We start from the raw sequence: 16,942 nt of genomic DNA on the forward strand, positions 1-16,942 counted from the left end.
TCCATTCGCCCCATCGTGCGCGTTTGGTGTCCATTAATAACTAAGTGATCCAAGGATCCTATCCAGTCTGTTTCTGAATGTTCCCAAATTGTCTCTTCAACCACATCGCTGGGGAGTTTGTTCAGATTGTGACGCCTCTCTGTGTGAAGAAGTGTCTCCTGTTTTCTGTCTCGAATGCCTTGAAGCCCAATTTCCATTTGTGTCCCCGGGTGCGTGTGTCCCTGCTGATCTGGAAAAGCTCCTCTGGTTTGATGTGCTCGATGCCTTTCATGATTTTGAAGACTTGGATCAAGTCCCCACGTAGTCTCCTCTGTTCCAGGGTGAAGAGGTTCAGTTCCTCAGTCTCTCAGTAGGACATTCCCTTCAGACCTGGAATAAGTCTGGTTGCTCTCCTCTGAACTGCCTCTAGAGCAGCAATATCTTTCTTGAAGTGTGGAGCCCAGAACTGTCCACAGTATCCAGATGAGCTCTAACTAGTGCATTGTACAGTCTGAACATCACTGCCCTTGTTCTCAATTCTACACTTTTGACAATATACCCTTATATCCTGTTTGCCTTTTTTATTGCTTCCCCACATTGTTTGGATGGAGAAAGTGATTAGTCCACATAGACTCCTAGGTCTTTCTCATGCGTTACTTCATCTAGTTTTATTCTATTCTCCCATAGTGTAATTATAGTGGACATTTTTGTTACCTGCATGTAATACCTTGCACTTGTCCACATTGAATTTCATCTGCCAGGTGTCGGCCCACAACTGAATATTATCTAAGTCCCTTTGAATAGCCTGTGCTGCCGAGATTGTATCTGCTGAGCCACCTATTTTAGTATCATCTGCAAATTTGACAAGTTTGCTAACTATCCCAGAGTCCAGATCATTAATACAGATTATAAAAAGCAAACGCCCTAGTACTGATCCCTGTGGAACTCCACTAACAACCTCACTCCAGTTAGAAGCAACTCCTCTAATCAACACCCTCTGTTTCCTAAACATCAACCAGTTCATAATCCATCTACTTACATTACCCTGAATGCCTACAGCTTCCAATCTGAGGATCAGTCTTTGGTGTGGAACCTTATCAAAAGCTTTTTGGAAATCTAAGTATATCATATTATATGCTTTCACGTGATCTACAGCTGCAGTTGCATGTTCAACAAACTCCAATAAATTAGTAAGACATGATCTACCTCGTCTAAACCCATGTTGACTATCTCCAAGAATATGGTTTTCATTTAGATGCTCCTCTGTTTTCTGTCTAATAATTTTCTCCAACATTTTGCAGGTGATGCAGGTGAGACTGATTGGTCTGTAAATTCCTGGCTCAGTTTTGTCCCCTTTCTTGTGGATTGGTTTGACATTTGCTGTCTTCCAGTCATTTGGCACATCCCCTGTTCTAAGTGTCATTTGGAATATTTGAGTTAGCAGCCTATAAATAATTTCCCTAATTTCTTTAAGTACTGTTGGAAATATACCATCTGGCCCAGGTGATTTGTTGGTTTTTAATTCTGCTAGTCCCTTTAGTACCTCCTCCTCATTTATCCTGATCTCTCTTAGGGTTTGACTGGACTGATTGTTAAACTGTGGCATGTCATCTGTCTTTTCTTTTGTAAAAACCTCTGTGAAATACTCATTTAGAACATTTGCCACATCTTGTTCATTTTCTAAGATACTTCCATTTTTGCCTGGACTGGGGCCATCATGGGCTGGGGGGGATGGCACAATGTGTGCAATGTCCACAGTGTGTGCACCGGAGGACATGTGTCTTTGTCGGTTCCCCCAGAAGCAACACACAAGACACAGCAGTGGGGCGGAGCTGTGATGGATCAGAGGACAGGTCTGCATGGATACAGCAAATCAGTGAGACGGTTCAGTCATTGGCCACTCCAAACTGGGCCGTGAAAGACTAGAAATTATTGGATTGATGTCAAGATTCACCTTTCAAAATTCACTGTATGATGATATCCTGATAAACCCATCCAACTGAACCAAAGAATGACCAACGTGTTCTGTGGTTCTGTGGGAATGATCTGTAACCCTTCACTGACTCTGCTTTCACTCCATTCAGGGAGCCCCAATGACGTTGCTGCTCCAGTGCGGTGTGGCATGCGGCATTAAAATATATGGCCCATGGTTGAATAAATGCTCAATTCTCCATATTGTTCACTGCCATCCTCACCTCAACCGGACATGAAACTGCGTTAGAAATGCGGTCTCCACTGCCGTCACAATCCTTGGCACCTGTCTCCAGACAGAGCTCAGTTTAATACACTTAGCATTATGCACAGATATTTAATGTTCCTGAACATATAAGTGTTGCAAGTTCAGTGTTAAATGTTGAGTATTTGCTGTCTGCATTTGTGTAAAGTACTTTAGTGTGTTATACTTTGTAATTTTCATCCATTAGCAGTTTAGGCTTCTGACAGGAAGGATGTTAATAAAAAAATCAGCACAGTGCCAGTTGTGCAGATTTAAAATATATCTAAACCAAATAAGCACCTATTTTTTTACTGACTAAGAAAGTGAATTCAAAGCACTCGGTGGAACACCTGGGGGCATTTGTGAGAAGCTTTCTGATGAAAGGAGTTGATTTTTCTTTTAAATCACTCGAATATTGGAAGTGTATAAAATGTTTTATGCATCCAGCGTAGCGGGTATTGCTTTTGTTCCAACTGAGCTCCTAATTAAACCCTTAATTGAATTAATCAGTTGTTTAATTAAAAAATTTTAATCAACTCATCACTTCTGAAATTGAAGATTAGGAATTATTTAGGAATAAATAAATAGGTGGCTGGAACTCTTCAGCTGGTTTAGAGGCGAAAAAAGTCAATTTATGTAAATTATTATTTCAGTTAAGAGAGATTTCACTTATTCACTCACAATTAGGTTTGTAAATCTGCAGTCTGGGTTAATTAATATGACATAAAACAATGCAATCGTTTTCAGAAAATTCAAGGACTTCCATTTATTTGAACAGTGTTTTACATGCGGATTTACCTCATATGTGTAAAATATTCTCTTCTCAGCGAATCCCACAGATCGAGGTGATGTCATTTTATAAGACTTTATCATCTCTTATCAAGATCTGCACTATGATACACTTCACAAGGGTTTTTTCTGCAATTATATCCAACAGAAGATATATTTAAAATGTCTTTGAAGAACCAAAAAACATAGTGTGTGACATATATGATGTTCGTTATGTAGGAATTTAATCTAGATGCTGTTTTCCAAAATCTGGAATATTCTCAAAAAAATCCAGAAAAGTGTTTACATGGCTTGTAATGTTTTAATGTTTTCTATCGGAATCCATATGCTTCTGTGAATGCACTGATTGAGGGGGGGGGATGAAGCCGGCTGTTTAATCCCCCAAATGATTTTTCAATACCTGTTTTTAATTAAAGTTATGAAAGGAAAGGTGTGTGTATGTGTGTGCAGCATCTCTTTGTCAGGTTATGCAAGGAAAGCTTCTGCTTTCATCCTCCTGTCTCCTATGTGGTCTTCTCCATGTCTTGGGATCCAATCCATAGCTTCTTGAGTCCATCTCTGATCCGTCCTTCTCGTGTGTTTCCAGCCCGTTGCCATGTTCACATCTTTTGTCTTAAAACAATGTCACCATGTTCTCTGATCCAATTATTTGTCTCTTCTTATTATTCTAAGCATTTGTCTCTCCATGCTTCTATGCCTGTATATATCTATCATCATCCTCATCATCATCAGCTGTTATAGATCCCACTAATGGATGAAGGTCATCCCGAGATATTTCTATTCCAGGTCACGCAAGCAAATCTTATTATTTAATCATCTTATGTGTGGTCTTCTTCTTCTTCTTCTTCTTCTTCTTCTTCTTCGTCTTCTTCTTCGTCTTCTTCTTCTTCTGTCTTGGGATGCTTTCTATAGCTTATTTTGTCCATCTTTGTTTTGTTCCTGTTCTTGAGTCCGGTCCAATGCCGGTCCAACTCTTTCTATGATGTCACACACTTGAGCTGGTTCTCAGATGCTTTTGTTTGTTCTTCTTGTCTCATCTAGTTTTTTCCAGGCTTCGTAGAGTTGTTCCCAGTTTCTGTCATTTTCGCTTTTAGTGATGAAGTGACACTTTGCATTGCTCACACACTTTTCTCCTTCATGCAAATGGGTAGATCTCCTTTCAGTGACTGTTTCTGTCAAACGTACTCCTTCCCATTTGTACTCCCATTAGATTTCTTCAACCTGCGTTGATTTGCTGTCCAAGGTACTTTTGACTTCTTCCATTTTCTTTTAGCAAAGTCGTCGAACATGACTTTGTTTTTTTTCAAGTTCACTTCGAGTCCAATGGTCTGACTGGTCTCCGAGAGTTCTAGAATCTACAGATAGACGCACGAAACTAATGATAACTTAGCTGCATTATCACATATGAGAAAATGTAGATGCATATAATTTATAACTCAGCTTGATAATGTTGTTGTTCTTGAATAATGGACATTGTGTTTAGAGTGCCTGGTTCTCAAATATAGAAGGCAGTGTTTAGATTTGAAATACTGAATCTCCTGATGTATAAATAGCAACTGCTTTACTAAAAGGAGGGAACACATCATGGCATCACAGCCTGTGTGTGTACGATTGGTTCTGTCTCTGCTCTCTCCGGTGCAGCTGTGTTTGAAAGTACAAGCTCCCTCTCCGCAGCCCCGCTGTGTGATTGTGATTGGCCGCGGTGTTCAGCAGCAGGGCGCACGGCTCTACAAACTGCTGTAGCGAGTGATAGGGGAATGGCCGGAGCAATATCTCCCCGGCAGCGTGGATTCACGAACAACTGGAGAGGCAGGAGTTGGGCTGGTCTGTCAGTCATCTCACCACATGTTGTGTATCATGTGATTCAGCCTTTACACTTTGAATTGGCGAGGCAAACAGTTGTATTTGATGAGAATGACAGAGAGTGTGCCTTTTTGTCTCGTGGTCTGTTGTTTTTTGTGATGCCTTATTACTGTATTATTATTATTATGGTGTCATTTTCCAGACTATATTATAAGGTGATATGTGTGGTTTTCCAAACACTAACATACAACACACTTACTGCACAACGTAAAGATTAAAAATCACTCACACGGTAAATCGGTTGCTAATAATTCAGTGTAGATGTATAGAATGCTGGGGTGAAATCTGCAACTGTATCCAGAAACTAAAAAGAGTTCTAACATCATAAAGCCACGAGACCTTCGACCCTAATAGATATTCATGTAGAAGATGAAATACTGTCAGAGGATTTGGATATAAGGAAGGAGATTTCTGTCCGTGACCCATGTTGCCACCTTTCGAGACCTTGTCGGCTACAACACGATGATTGGGGAAGCGTGTTTGAGCTGAAAGAGAGATCGGCTTCTCTTCCGATGCAGGAATGATGCTGTCAACTTCAGTCTCAGTGCTTTTAATAAACAGAGCCTGTGCCAGGGGATTAATGAATGACAAGACAACAGACCTCTCTTGTTGACATCTGAAATGTCATCAAGACCCTTATGGTTAGAGTAAGGTCACGTATGAACCCCTATAACATGCATGTAACTGTTGTGAAATATGGCCCAGACCACTAACATTGCTGTAGCTGCGATTGCAAGAGTTAAAGGAAAGTGTTGCCAACTTGCCTTTTGCTTGCCAAATTATGAAAGAAGGCAGTGATAATTAGTGCATTTTTCTCGCTACAGAATAAGACTCCAGAGATTAATTAGCTTTCTTTGTAATGTAGAAAAAGAACAGGAAACATACTTAGCTGAGAAATTGATTGATCTCTAAAATAAAACCACAAACCAAAATGCACTTCCATTTGCATTTGCTTTCAACTCAGTCTGTGATGTGTGCGTGTGTGTATAAAATTATATATATATACATTTTCCGAAGGTGATATAGAATTTAACTTTTGAAACGGAATCACTTAATTCAGTGTAATTAATGTTTTACTACTAAGGCCGCATTAAAATTATAAAACCTTATTCCCCATTGTTGCATAAAAAAAGAAAAAGATCAAATATATAATCAGCCCTGTAATATGCTTATGGCGGGATTTTGAGAAATTATTCTAGCAGAGAAGCTGTTCCTGTTTATTAAATTTGTTCAAGTGCTTCTAAGCTATACACATATTATCCTCTTAACAGTCAAATTAGTATATACTCGAGCAATTACTTAATGTACTATAATAAGATTTCCCATGAAACAGCAGGATTCATTTATTTTAATGTGCCGTCTTCTCTCGAGTCTGGGTTGGGCCCTGAGGACGCTGGGCTCTGTAGTTGCTCAGTCACGAGCATCAGGGCGCGATGTTCTCTGCCTTGGGGAGGACTGTGAAACCAGCGCTGACACCAGCCTGCCACCCTGAACAAGAGGGGGTTTCAGGTGTCCTCCCTCACCTCGAGTATCAGTGTGGGATGAAATAAGTCCTGATATTGACGTAGGAGATATTGATGCAGGAGATTTTGATGCAGAAGATTTTGATGCAGGAGATTTTGATGCAGAAGATTTTGATGCAGAAGATATTGCTTTTACTTCCTTCGGCTGCACATATGGTGTTATTTTACAAGTTTTGATCACATATTACATTATCACTTGACTTTGAAATGGCTGATCAAAAACTGCTTGTGCTGCTCAACTATTGTGAGCTCAAGTATAACAACAACAACAATATTACTACTATTACTAATAATAATATATAATATATAATAAGATATTTTTTGCATACCTCTACTACACCGTTTTGGCCAGTGTTTTTTGGTCCTCAATTTGCTAAGTTTTGGTACAAATTTCCCCAGAGCCTCAAGTAGTATATTCTTAAAATATACCCATCCATTTTCAACTGAATCTGTATCCAGTGTGCTACAGTCTACCTCTTCTAATGCCCCGTTTCCACTGGCCCCGGATGCTTAAACAGGTGTTTCCACTGGCTAAGCATCTGGACGTGTCCGTGTTTTGTGGTCAGTTAAATATCTGGTGCTAGACGTGTCCGTAAGCATTTGTCCCGCCCACTGAGGAAATGATTCGCTTTCAGGAGTGGAAGTGTGTGCTTGACAGACAGGGAAGAGATCTGCTACATTATGTCGGAAGATGCCGTGTGCGATCACAAAGAAATTAGTTTTATTAGCAGCATGGAGTGAAATCCACGTACAGAAACAATGCATTAAAAACTTGGATTTCACAGGACACCGGTGCAGTGCCCTGACTAGTTGTGTCACTCATAGTGTTGTTAAAACAAAACACAAACCAAACCCACAGTTGCTGTTCCTCCCATAAGAGGGACAGACTTCACAACGGCCTGGTTTTACAAAAACCAGGCACGGCATGGCATGGCACGGACGCTTAAGCCAGTGGAACCGAGGCATAAGTGCCGCCTCATACCTTTAAGATTTGCTTTTCTAAAATTGTAGACCATTGTTTTAGACTTGGTCCTTGTTCTTTGAAAGAATGATTCAAAGCTAACCATGTCATGATCACAGATTGCCATTGGTTCTCTAACTAGTGTCCCTCTGACTCTGTCTTGGTCATTTGAAAATATCAAGTCAATGCATGCTCTTTCTCCCTGGTTGGTTCCCTGACAAATTGAGTTAGAAAGCAGTCATTTACCATCTCAATCATTTCTATTTCTGCTTCTGCAGTCCTGACTGGGCTTTCCCAGTCTAAGTTCGGGAAATTGAAATCCCCCATTATAACAGCCACATCCTTTCTACATCCAGTCCTGATTACACTGTACAATGCAGCATCTTTCTGAATATCTGAGTTGGGTGGTCTGTAACACACTCCTTCCGCTAATCCTCTGGATCTTTTATTCAAAAGTTTAAGCCACAGAGATTCTGTTTTGTTACTAGGATCTAATTTTAGTTCTTCTGCCTCAATATCATTTGTCATATATAATGCTACCCCACCCCCTCTTCGATTTTGCCTGTCCCTCCTAAACTGTGTGTATCCTTCCAACTTGTATTCATCCCCATCAATTTCTGTAAGCCATGTTTCTGTCACTCCTACATCATAGTCACACGCCAGCACTGTGGCTTCTAGGTCTAACATCTTGTTCCTTATACACCTGGCATTGAGGTACAAACTCTTCAGGACTTTCCTACTAGCAGTTTCCCTTTGTTTTCTTTCCTTGGTCAGAGTTCCCTGCCCCCCTGGTCCCTAGTTTAAAAGATTCTCAATTACTCTGCACATACGCTCTCCCAATGCATTAGCCCCCCTTCTGTTAAGATGTAGACCGTCTGGTTTGTACAGGTCCCAACTATCCCAGAAGAAAGACCAATGCTCCATAAACCTAGACCCCTCTTCCCTACACCAAGATTTCAACCACGTGTTAAACTTTCTAATCTCTGCCTGTCTCCCTGGCCTGGCACGTGGTACGGGAAGTATTTCAGAGAAAACTACCGTGGAGATTCTGCTCTTTAGTTTTGTTCCTAACTCTTTAAATTTGTCTTGCAGAACCTCTGTCCTACCTTTTCCTATGTCATTGGTTCCAATGTGGACCATGACCAGTGAATTCCCCCCGGCTTTGGCCAGTAGCCTGTCTACTAGTTTAGGGAGATCTGCAACCTGAGCACCAGCCAGACAAGATACCATGCAGGTCTCCTTATCACTAGAACACACTGTGTGATCTACACCTCTAAGAATTGAGTCTCCTACTATAACTACCTCCCTGTTCTGGGGAGGAGTGGGCACCATGGTGCTCTGATGATCAACTGCCCTCTCATCACCCTCTGAGCTGTCACTGTCCAACTCGGTTCACAACTAACTGGCTCCACCTGGAACAGAATTCCTGCAAGTCCTAGACTAAATCACCTTTCCTTCAACCTATTTACTTTCACCAACTCAGCTGTACTGAATTGACTTCAATTTAGGCAAACTACAGACAAGATAAACTCCAATTAAGGCAAAGTTAAAACAAAATGAGGAATGCTGGCTGCCTCTCACCTGTACTGTCCTGTGTCTGTCTGTGGCAACTTGTGAATACTTCTGTTCACTTCTTGGTCTCAACAGTTGCCTTAAGTAGCTTTTGTCTCATTGCCACCCGGGGACACAAATGGAAGTTGGGTAATATGATACCATTTACTAATTACTGCCTGCAATATTCACTGTATAGGTGGGGACTTGATTCAAGTCTTCAAAATCATGAAAGGCATCGACCACATCAAACCAGAGGAGCTTTTCCAGATCAGCAGGGACACACGCACCCGGGGGCACACATGGAAATTGGGCTTCAAGGCATTCAAGACAGAAAACAGGAGACACTTCTTCACACAGAGAGGCATCACAATCTGAACAAACTCCCCAGCGATGTGGCTGAAGAGACAATTTGGGAACATTCAAAAACAGACTGGATAGGATCCTTGATCACTTAGTTATTAATGGACACCAAACGAGCACGATGGGGCGAATGACCTCCTCTCGATTGGACACTCTCTGAGGTTCTTCTTATGTTCTTATGAACAATTTTGCCAAGTAGACTGGGTGACTATTGCACACGGCTCATAGCTACTTTTTGGCTGACAACCCCCTTTTGGAAACGGACACGGACCAACCTTGGCTGCTCTGTCATTGTTTCAAATGATTGTGTACAATAGTACTATGGCCCCAAACCGGTACAGTTCCAACCCCAAGCCGTGCCACAATAATAAATATACACCGATCAGCCATAACATTATGACCACCTGCCTGATATTGCGTAGGGCCAAAACAGCCCTGACCCGTCGAGGCATGGACTCCACTAGACCTCTGAAGGTGTGCTGTGGTTGGAACCAAGACGTTAGCAGCAGATCCTTTAAGTCCTGTAAGTTGCAAGGTGGGGCCTCCATGGATCAGACTTGTTTTTGATCCAGCACATCCCACAGATGCTCAATTGGATTGAGATCTGGGGAATTTGGAGGCCAAGTCAAAACCTTGAACTCGTGATTCATCAGACCAGGCCACCTGCTTCCATTGCTCCGTGGTCCAGTTCTGATGCTCACGTGCCCATTGTAGGCACTTTCAGCAGTGGACAGGGGTCAGCATGGGCACCCTGACTGGTCTGCGGGCTATGCAGCCCCATACGCAACAAACTACGATGCACTGTGTGTTCTGACACCTTTCTATCAGAACCAGCATTCACTTTTTCAGCAATTTGAGCTACAGTAGCTCGTCTGTATGATCGGACCACACTGGCCACCCTTCGCTCCCCACGTGCATCAATGAGCCTTGGCCGCCCATGACCCTGTCGCCGGTTCAGCGCTTTTCCTTCCTTGGACACTTTTGATAGGTACTGACCACTGCAGACCGGGAACACCCCACAAGAGCTGCAGTTTTGGAGATGCTCTGACCCAGTCGTCTAGCCATCACAATCTGGTCCTTGTCAAAGTCGCTCAGATCCTTACGCTGCCCATTTTTCCTGCTTCTAACACATCAACTTTGAGGACAAAATGTTCACTTGCTGCCTAATATATCCCACCCACTGACAGGAGCCATGATAATGAGATTATCAGTGTTATTCACTTCACCTGTCAGTGGTCATAATGTTATGGCTGATCGGTGTATATATATATATATATATATATAACAGCTCACTCTAAGCAAAGTGATTTAGACGAAAGGCTTGTTTTCTTAATCCATGTTCACCCGTGTATTCACTCAGTCAGTCAGTATCGGTGAATCAGTGTTGCGCTGGGAATTTACAGTGTCCGCGGTGTACGGTGTGGATCTTGAAAGCCAGGTTCTGTATTCTGAGGACTGGCAATGAAACAGTCGGCACCAGAGCCAAGTCTCGGGTGTGTTGAACCTGACTACACACTCCTCTCACTACAAAGCACTCCTCAGTTGTAGGTGAGCTTCCATACTTCTTTCATATGCAGCGGCATTATTGATTTCTCTCTCTCTTTCTCTCTTCCTTACAGGAGGAATATTTGAACAAACGGAGAGTCCCCCCGGCCCGGCCGTGAGTGCAGAGGAGCAAGCCTTTAAGTTTGCGGTTAATAACATTAACAGAAACAGGACTTTGTTACCAAATACTACATTAACATATGACATTCAGAGGATAAACATTTACGATAGCTTCGAGGCATCGAGGAAAGGTAAGGACCGGTTGTACGTTTCAGGTGATGTTTTTGTCGATATGCTTTTGTATTTTGCGGTTTGTTCTTTGTAGGAAGTTAACACAATTCTCTTCCAAACTTGGATGTATACAGTTTAGTGTATCAAGCAGTTAGCCTCAGATTTGACACAGTTACACAAGCTGTGTACCATCCAAGGAAAATATGTTCTGATTGCGATGGTATTTTTGTTTCTCCACCATTTGATGGCAGCGCCTCAAAGACTCACCAAGCTGATAGCATAACACTCTGCTAATCGACCACCAACACGCCCGAGAGGCACCTCGAGGCGAAGCACTGAATCTTGCCGTGGCTTTGACTTGGACTCATAAAAGCAGAGAATGATCTACATTTGTTTCTCTGTTTATATATTTATGTATTAATTCGTTGATGTATTGTGTGCTATTGATGTCATTTCCAAGCGAACAGTTAAATGGCTGCAAGCACAAGTCCTTCCTTTGTTGTTGCTTGTGTGTTTGTTTTCTCCCCGAAGACAAATTGCTTCGTTCGCTGCCAACCTCCTGAGCGGCCTCTCTGGTCTGTGCTTGGCTACTATACAGAATGACTGTGCAGATGACCTGAGAGAGGCATGTTGCTCAGAGGAAGCCGGCCTCCTCGTTTGAAGCCTGTCGCTGTGTTGTTCGCCGTGGCCAAGTGAATATGCATTGTTCAAAATGTCATTAAATGTGTTCAGCCCCCACTGCAATAAAATCCCTTGTTTCTACCAATTTATGTAAAAATAAGGTGTTCTAGCATTTGGAAGAGAACAACTAGATTGTAGATTAGTTCTTATTCACACATGTATATTGATAAAACAGTCAATGAAGTGGGTTTAGGCAAAAGATATATTTGCAACAGGAAAAATAAAAAGTGTGTCTCCATAATAGAGCGTTCAGAAGCACAGGTATTTATATCGCAAATCTGTGTTCTTTCCATGTGAAATGGATCTTGCAGACATTGATTTTAACCTGTAGTTCTTCTTGTTTACTGCTTTCACACGGCAGCCAGTGGTGGCACACTGTGGTGTTTGGATTATGTAGCATCATCTCAGTCTTTTTTGTGGTGCAATGAAATTCCTAAACCATTTGTGTCTCTTGTTGTTGTCCTTGCTTTCGTGTTCAGCCTGTGATCAGCTCTCTTTAGGTGTAGTTGCAATCTTCGGCCCGTCCCACAGTAGCTCATCCAACGCGGTTCAGTCCATTTGTAATGCGCTGGAGGTGCCACACATACAAGTCCGATGGAAGCACCATCCGATGGACAACCGGGACACTTTCTATGCCAACCTGTACCCCGACTACTCGTCTCTCAGCCATGCCATCCTGGACCTCGTGCAGTTCCTGAAGTGGAGGACAGCGACTGTGGTGTACGATGACAGCACAGGTGAGACGCCCCCTCTGTCCCTCCGCGTCTGCACCATTGATCCGTGGTGACCGGGCCACTAAGGGCACAGTGACTCCTCTCCCCCACTTCACTGTGTGGTGACATGTGTGCGATGCAGGGACTGCAGATCTGTTTCTCTCACCGCTGCAGCCATACGCACACAAAAGCTGTGTCTATCGAATCTTACTGCAGAGTCTTCAAGGTTATGAGTGATGTAAATGCTGTGTATTAAACCCTTTTATGCCGTTACCATTAGTTACAAGAAGAGACTCTTTGGCGACCTAAAAAACAGTAATCTGCAATGTCTTGTGGACAGATAAGAATCTTTAATTAAGCAAGATTTCGTATTTTGTCTCCCCCAGAGCAGCTGTTGAGAACAGAAAGAAAAGCGCCGTAATGCTTGATGCTAGTGAGCGCAGGATTTGATGATGTTGTGCTAAGTTAGCATTAGCTCTCTGACATTTGTTCCCTTAAGGTCTTATTAGACTACAGGAACTGATAATGGCCCCCTCCAGGTACAACATCAGGTTAAAAATCCGGCAGCTCCCGCTGGACTCGGACGACACGCGGCCACTGCTCAAGGAGATGAAGAGAGGCCGGGAGTTTCGCATCATCTTTGACTGCAGCCACACCATGGCTGCGCAGATCCTAAAGCAGGTACGTGTCAATGCCCGCTCACTGGCACGGATAATGCTGCTCGTAGAGCCCAGCGATGAGGGCGGTTTAATTCTCTCCGAGGCCAATTAAGGACGCTCTCTCAGAGTGTCACGGGCTTCTGGTCGTCGATAAAACTGGGAGTTTCCCCGGGCTGTACTGATCCCTCTCAGTGACCAATAAACGTGTGTACAGAATTAGAGGACATGCAAAATAACAATGAATTAATTGCTGAACTCGTGTGTGTGTCTGTGTGTATTATTATAAGTTTTTGCCACTGACCCCGGCCAAGCACTGAGACTCTTTTACAAACGCACCCTTAGAGAGTTTCTGGTGAAGTCCCTCGCTGCCAAGTAACCACGTATTGCGGTTCACTTTCTCAGCTGAAAAACATTCATTCGGTTAGAAGCGGTTTGATTAAGTGAAATCTGGCTGAAGGTCTGGGGGCAACTTTTCACAAAGTTCACATCATCCATCTCAAGGGGTTAATCAAGAAGATAGGAGAGAAAAGAACAAGAAAGGGACCAGACCTCTTTCTTCAATGAAAGAGAGGGGAAGCCGAGGATGGTAGTCAGAGAAACAGGATGCGTAATTATTGCTTACTAAGATCCCAGGCAAGGTCAAACTCAGGTTAATGCAGATACACAGAGAAGCAGTTTGAGCCACAGAACACAGAACCACTCAGAATAATTGTAAACATAAATTCTCTGCGCCGATCTGCCCGGTGCTGCGAGTCAGGGGAGGGAAATGCAAATAAAAGCCTGAGCTTATTGCCGATTCTACCTTGGGAGGCCTTGATTGCCATCGTTGTGAGGAAGTCCTGTTTCATTCACCTGCAGGGTTTTATAGATGAAAACTAAGGGAGCAGGTGAAACTCACCCCTTTTCAAATCCAATCTCTCAGTAAAGAACGCATAAATGCAATGGGCGACTAGTCTTTGAAATACGCAACGACCGATCTGCACAACCTTGGGTAGACTCCACAACAGATGGTATCATAAAAATAAAAAAAGAAGAAATATCGCTGCCAGGGGAGGGAAACTCTTTGAATGTAGATTGAAGGAAACAATAAGAGTGAGATGATTCCTCCTCTCGTTGATTAAAACCCGATATTGCCATGGGATGGGTTGAGTCACGTGACAGGGATAATTGTGCACGATATAAATGCATGAGGGCACCAATGTGGGGCCGGGGCATCATGTGATCCTCAAGTGCATATGGTTTGTGAAATTAAGAGGCAGTGGGGAACAATCCATTAGGAGGTTCAGGGTTATTGCTCTCTCTCAAAATGTCTAAACAGAAACCTTAAGGTTTGCTCTCATCTTGATTGCAAATAACTTCAATGACTTTGTGACTGAGTAATGTTTCTCTCTTGTCCTCCTTTTTAGGCGCTGTCTATGGGGATGATGACGGAATATTATCACTACATCTTTACAACCCTGGTAATGTGCAATTTATGCCGCATGGTTGTTTATGTAAATTGAGCCGTAATTTATTTTCCTGCTGCTCGTTTGATGAATGGAGTTTAATTGGAAATAGTTTTGGATCTCATCCATTATATCAGTTTATTATTACAAGCCTTAAACAGAACGGCATCTCCGGGTTCACGGTGTAAACATGTTCGTTCTGGTTAAAGTCTTTGAAGATGCCTCACGATTTCTCTTAAACTGGAAGATCTTTAAATGTGGTGTGTTATGCATGTTATTGTAAACCTGCATGAATCTCTTGCATTACTTTTCTTTAATGCACTTTCCTCGCCTCAAGTCAATCAGCACATTGTGCTGTCGAATGGTTACATTAGGTTTTGTTGAAGAATATCAATCTTAGTTTTGTTTTGATCTAGAACTAGACCATCTTTGCTGGGATGTTTTTCTCTGATTATCTGACACTGATAGATACAGTATTTGCACTTTGGTGATAGTTGTGGACACATATATAGAGTAGTGACTGTTTATGAGTTATTTCCTTCTCACACATATCAAGGCTTTGTCACACCAGTGATCTAAATCAATTTTCTTAGTTCATTGTTCGAAATGTCAATTTTAACAATTGAATTACAACTTCAGATCATCTAAAAATATGTCAAATATGGTACAAAGCATCAATTATGCTTTTTTTTTGTGCACATTGAAGCAATATAAACACCAAATCATATATATATATATATATTTAAATGCACCAATAATTCATATGTGCATGTGTGTGAGAAAGAGGCATAAATATATGACATAAATCAGCCCCAGATGGATTCAACGTGGAAACATGTTTCCAGTCCTTCTGACTTCCTCCACACACTGGACTGTATGAACTGTAACTGGACGTCTTGGTAGGATCCTGTGGTGAATAACTGTAATTTAATCTATCTTTTAAATGTCATGTATAAACCTTCGGGCTATGGAAGGCCTTCAGGACAGATCCCCCCCTTCGCTGTTGACGTTGTTCTGCTGTTGTGTGCTATTCAGTTTGTCTTTCACTCGCACTCTCTCTATCGCCCAAATGTATATCGATCATCCTGCCAGCCCCTCGGAGAGCATCGGGGTAAGAGGACATCTAGGAGAACTAATAACGTCTCTCACTCGTCCCGGAGTAGGAATGCATTATCTAGAATAACTGCGTTACACACTCTTTCTAAGCAAACAAGATCCAAAACAACCTAAAAACACACAACCAGGCACACACACACATACACACATTTGTTGTTTGATTATTTTGTATTAATTTTCTCTTACAATCGAATTTGGAATGTATGTAAACTACTTTAAACCAAGTTCAGGGATTAGAGAAGCATTTCCCATTTTTCAGGGCTGATTTTCATGTTAAATATAAATCGTTGAGCTCCAGATTGTACTTAAACAAATCACTGCTACACAACCCTCATACTCACAAGGAACCAGCAGGCTGCATTCTGTTTATATTGTCATTTTCAAGAAATACTAATCATCTGACCTTTAAAAGAAACCAACACAGGCAGTTTTCTGTGTAAGAAACTTTGATTCCCTGAAGCGCTCTTCCAACATTTGGGCAGCTCTGGATAGTTGAGATATGTAAGTAGAGGAGATGTTTAGCCCACAGCTCACATACGGCTCTGTCTCACTGGGGGACACATCTGTATCCCAGACTGGGCCGCAACGGGCTGCAGTAGCAGCACTGAATTGGTCCCAATCAGCTCCAGCGTTCCCAGTTTGCCTCCGAAGGATGAATCTGTGCTGAAAGCAGGGTGGGGACTCGGTTATCCTGGCGTCTGGGCCCTGGCCTGACAGCGGAGTGATTATCCATTGATCGGCAACAAACAACATGATAGAATTACCTCGTTTAATTAAATCTGGCATTGGAGAAGTTGAATACACATCCTTTTGGTCTCGTTACACTGAGTACAGAGCCTGATCAGTGCTTGTTAGACTGGGATTGTGTGTGCACAGATTTCCATTAGGGAGATAAGTGTTTACTGTACGCAGATTCGACACACCGCTTTAAGGCTAGGCTGAAAAGCACCCCCTCTAAGTCTTTACCCACTCTGTGTCTTTCCTTTTACGAGAACCTTGTCGAGACGTTCGTCCCTATATTGCTTTTGTGTTAATGGTATTATTTTATCATCTACGAAGAAATTGACCAAGTTATTAGAGCATGAAAAGTCAACAGCAAAGAGTTGGAGGGTAATTGCTGCCTTGTCTTCGGAAATTACCCTGTCATCAGTTTGCTTCTGCACCTGCGGGGTTATCTTTCAGAACTCGTAGAGCAAATACCAGAGTGGCACGGACGCGTGCGCAGTTACGGCACGGCTCAGCCCCGGCATGGATTCCTGCTCTGGATTAGGGGGGGATTATTCTATATTAATAAATTACCACCCCCAC

General features: G+C 42.4%; 1 protein-coding gene across 2 annotated transcripts in view; it reads left to right on the plus strand.

Annotated features, from left to right (window-relative positions):
* Positions 1-16,942, plus strand: part of LOC136763628 (glutamate receptor ionotropic, kainate 3) — a 127,841-nt gene that overhangs the window by 58,275 nt on the left and 52,624 nt on the right. Inside the window, exons 2-5 of one of the 2 annotated variants that reach the window (XM_066717758.1) lie at positions 10,864-11,040; positions 12,181-12,438; positions 12,914-13,095; positions 14,480-14,533. In XM_066717758.1, coding sequence (XP_066573855.1) covers positions 10,864-11,040; positions 12,181-12,438; positions 12,914-13,095; positions 14,480-14,533 — 671 coding nt within the window. Of the gene's footprint in view, positions 1-10,863; positions 11,041-11,119; positions 12,439-12,913; positions 13,096-14,479; positions 14,534-16,942 lie in introns of those variants that run through there. The other variant, XM_066717757.1, reaches the window with a different exon arrangement.

This window comes from Amia ocellicauda, chromosome 11 (assembly GCF_036373705.1).
Source record: "Amia ocellicauda isolate fAmiCal2 chromosome 11, fAmiCal2.hap1, whole genome shotgun sequence".
In the NCBI taxonomy this organism is placed as follows: Eukaryota; Metazoa; Chordata; class Actinopteri; order Amiiformes; family Amiidae; genus Amia; species Amia ocellicauda.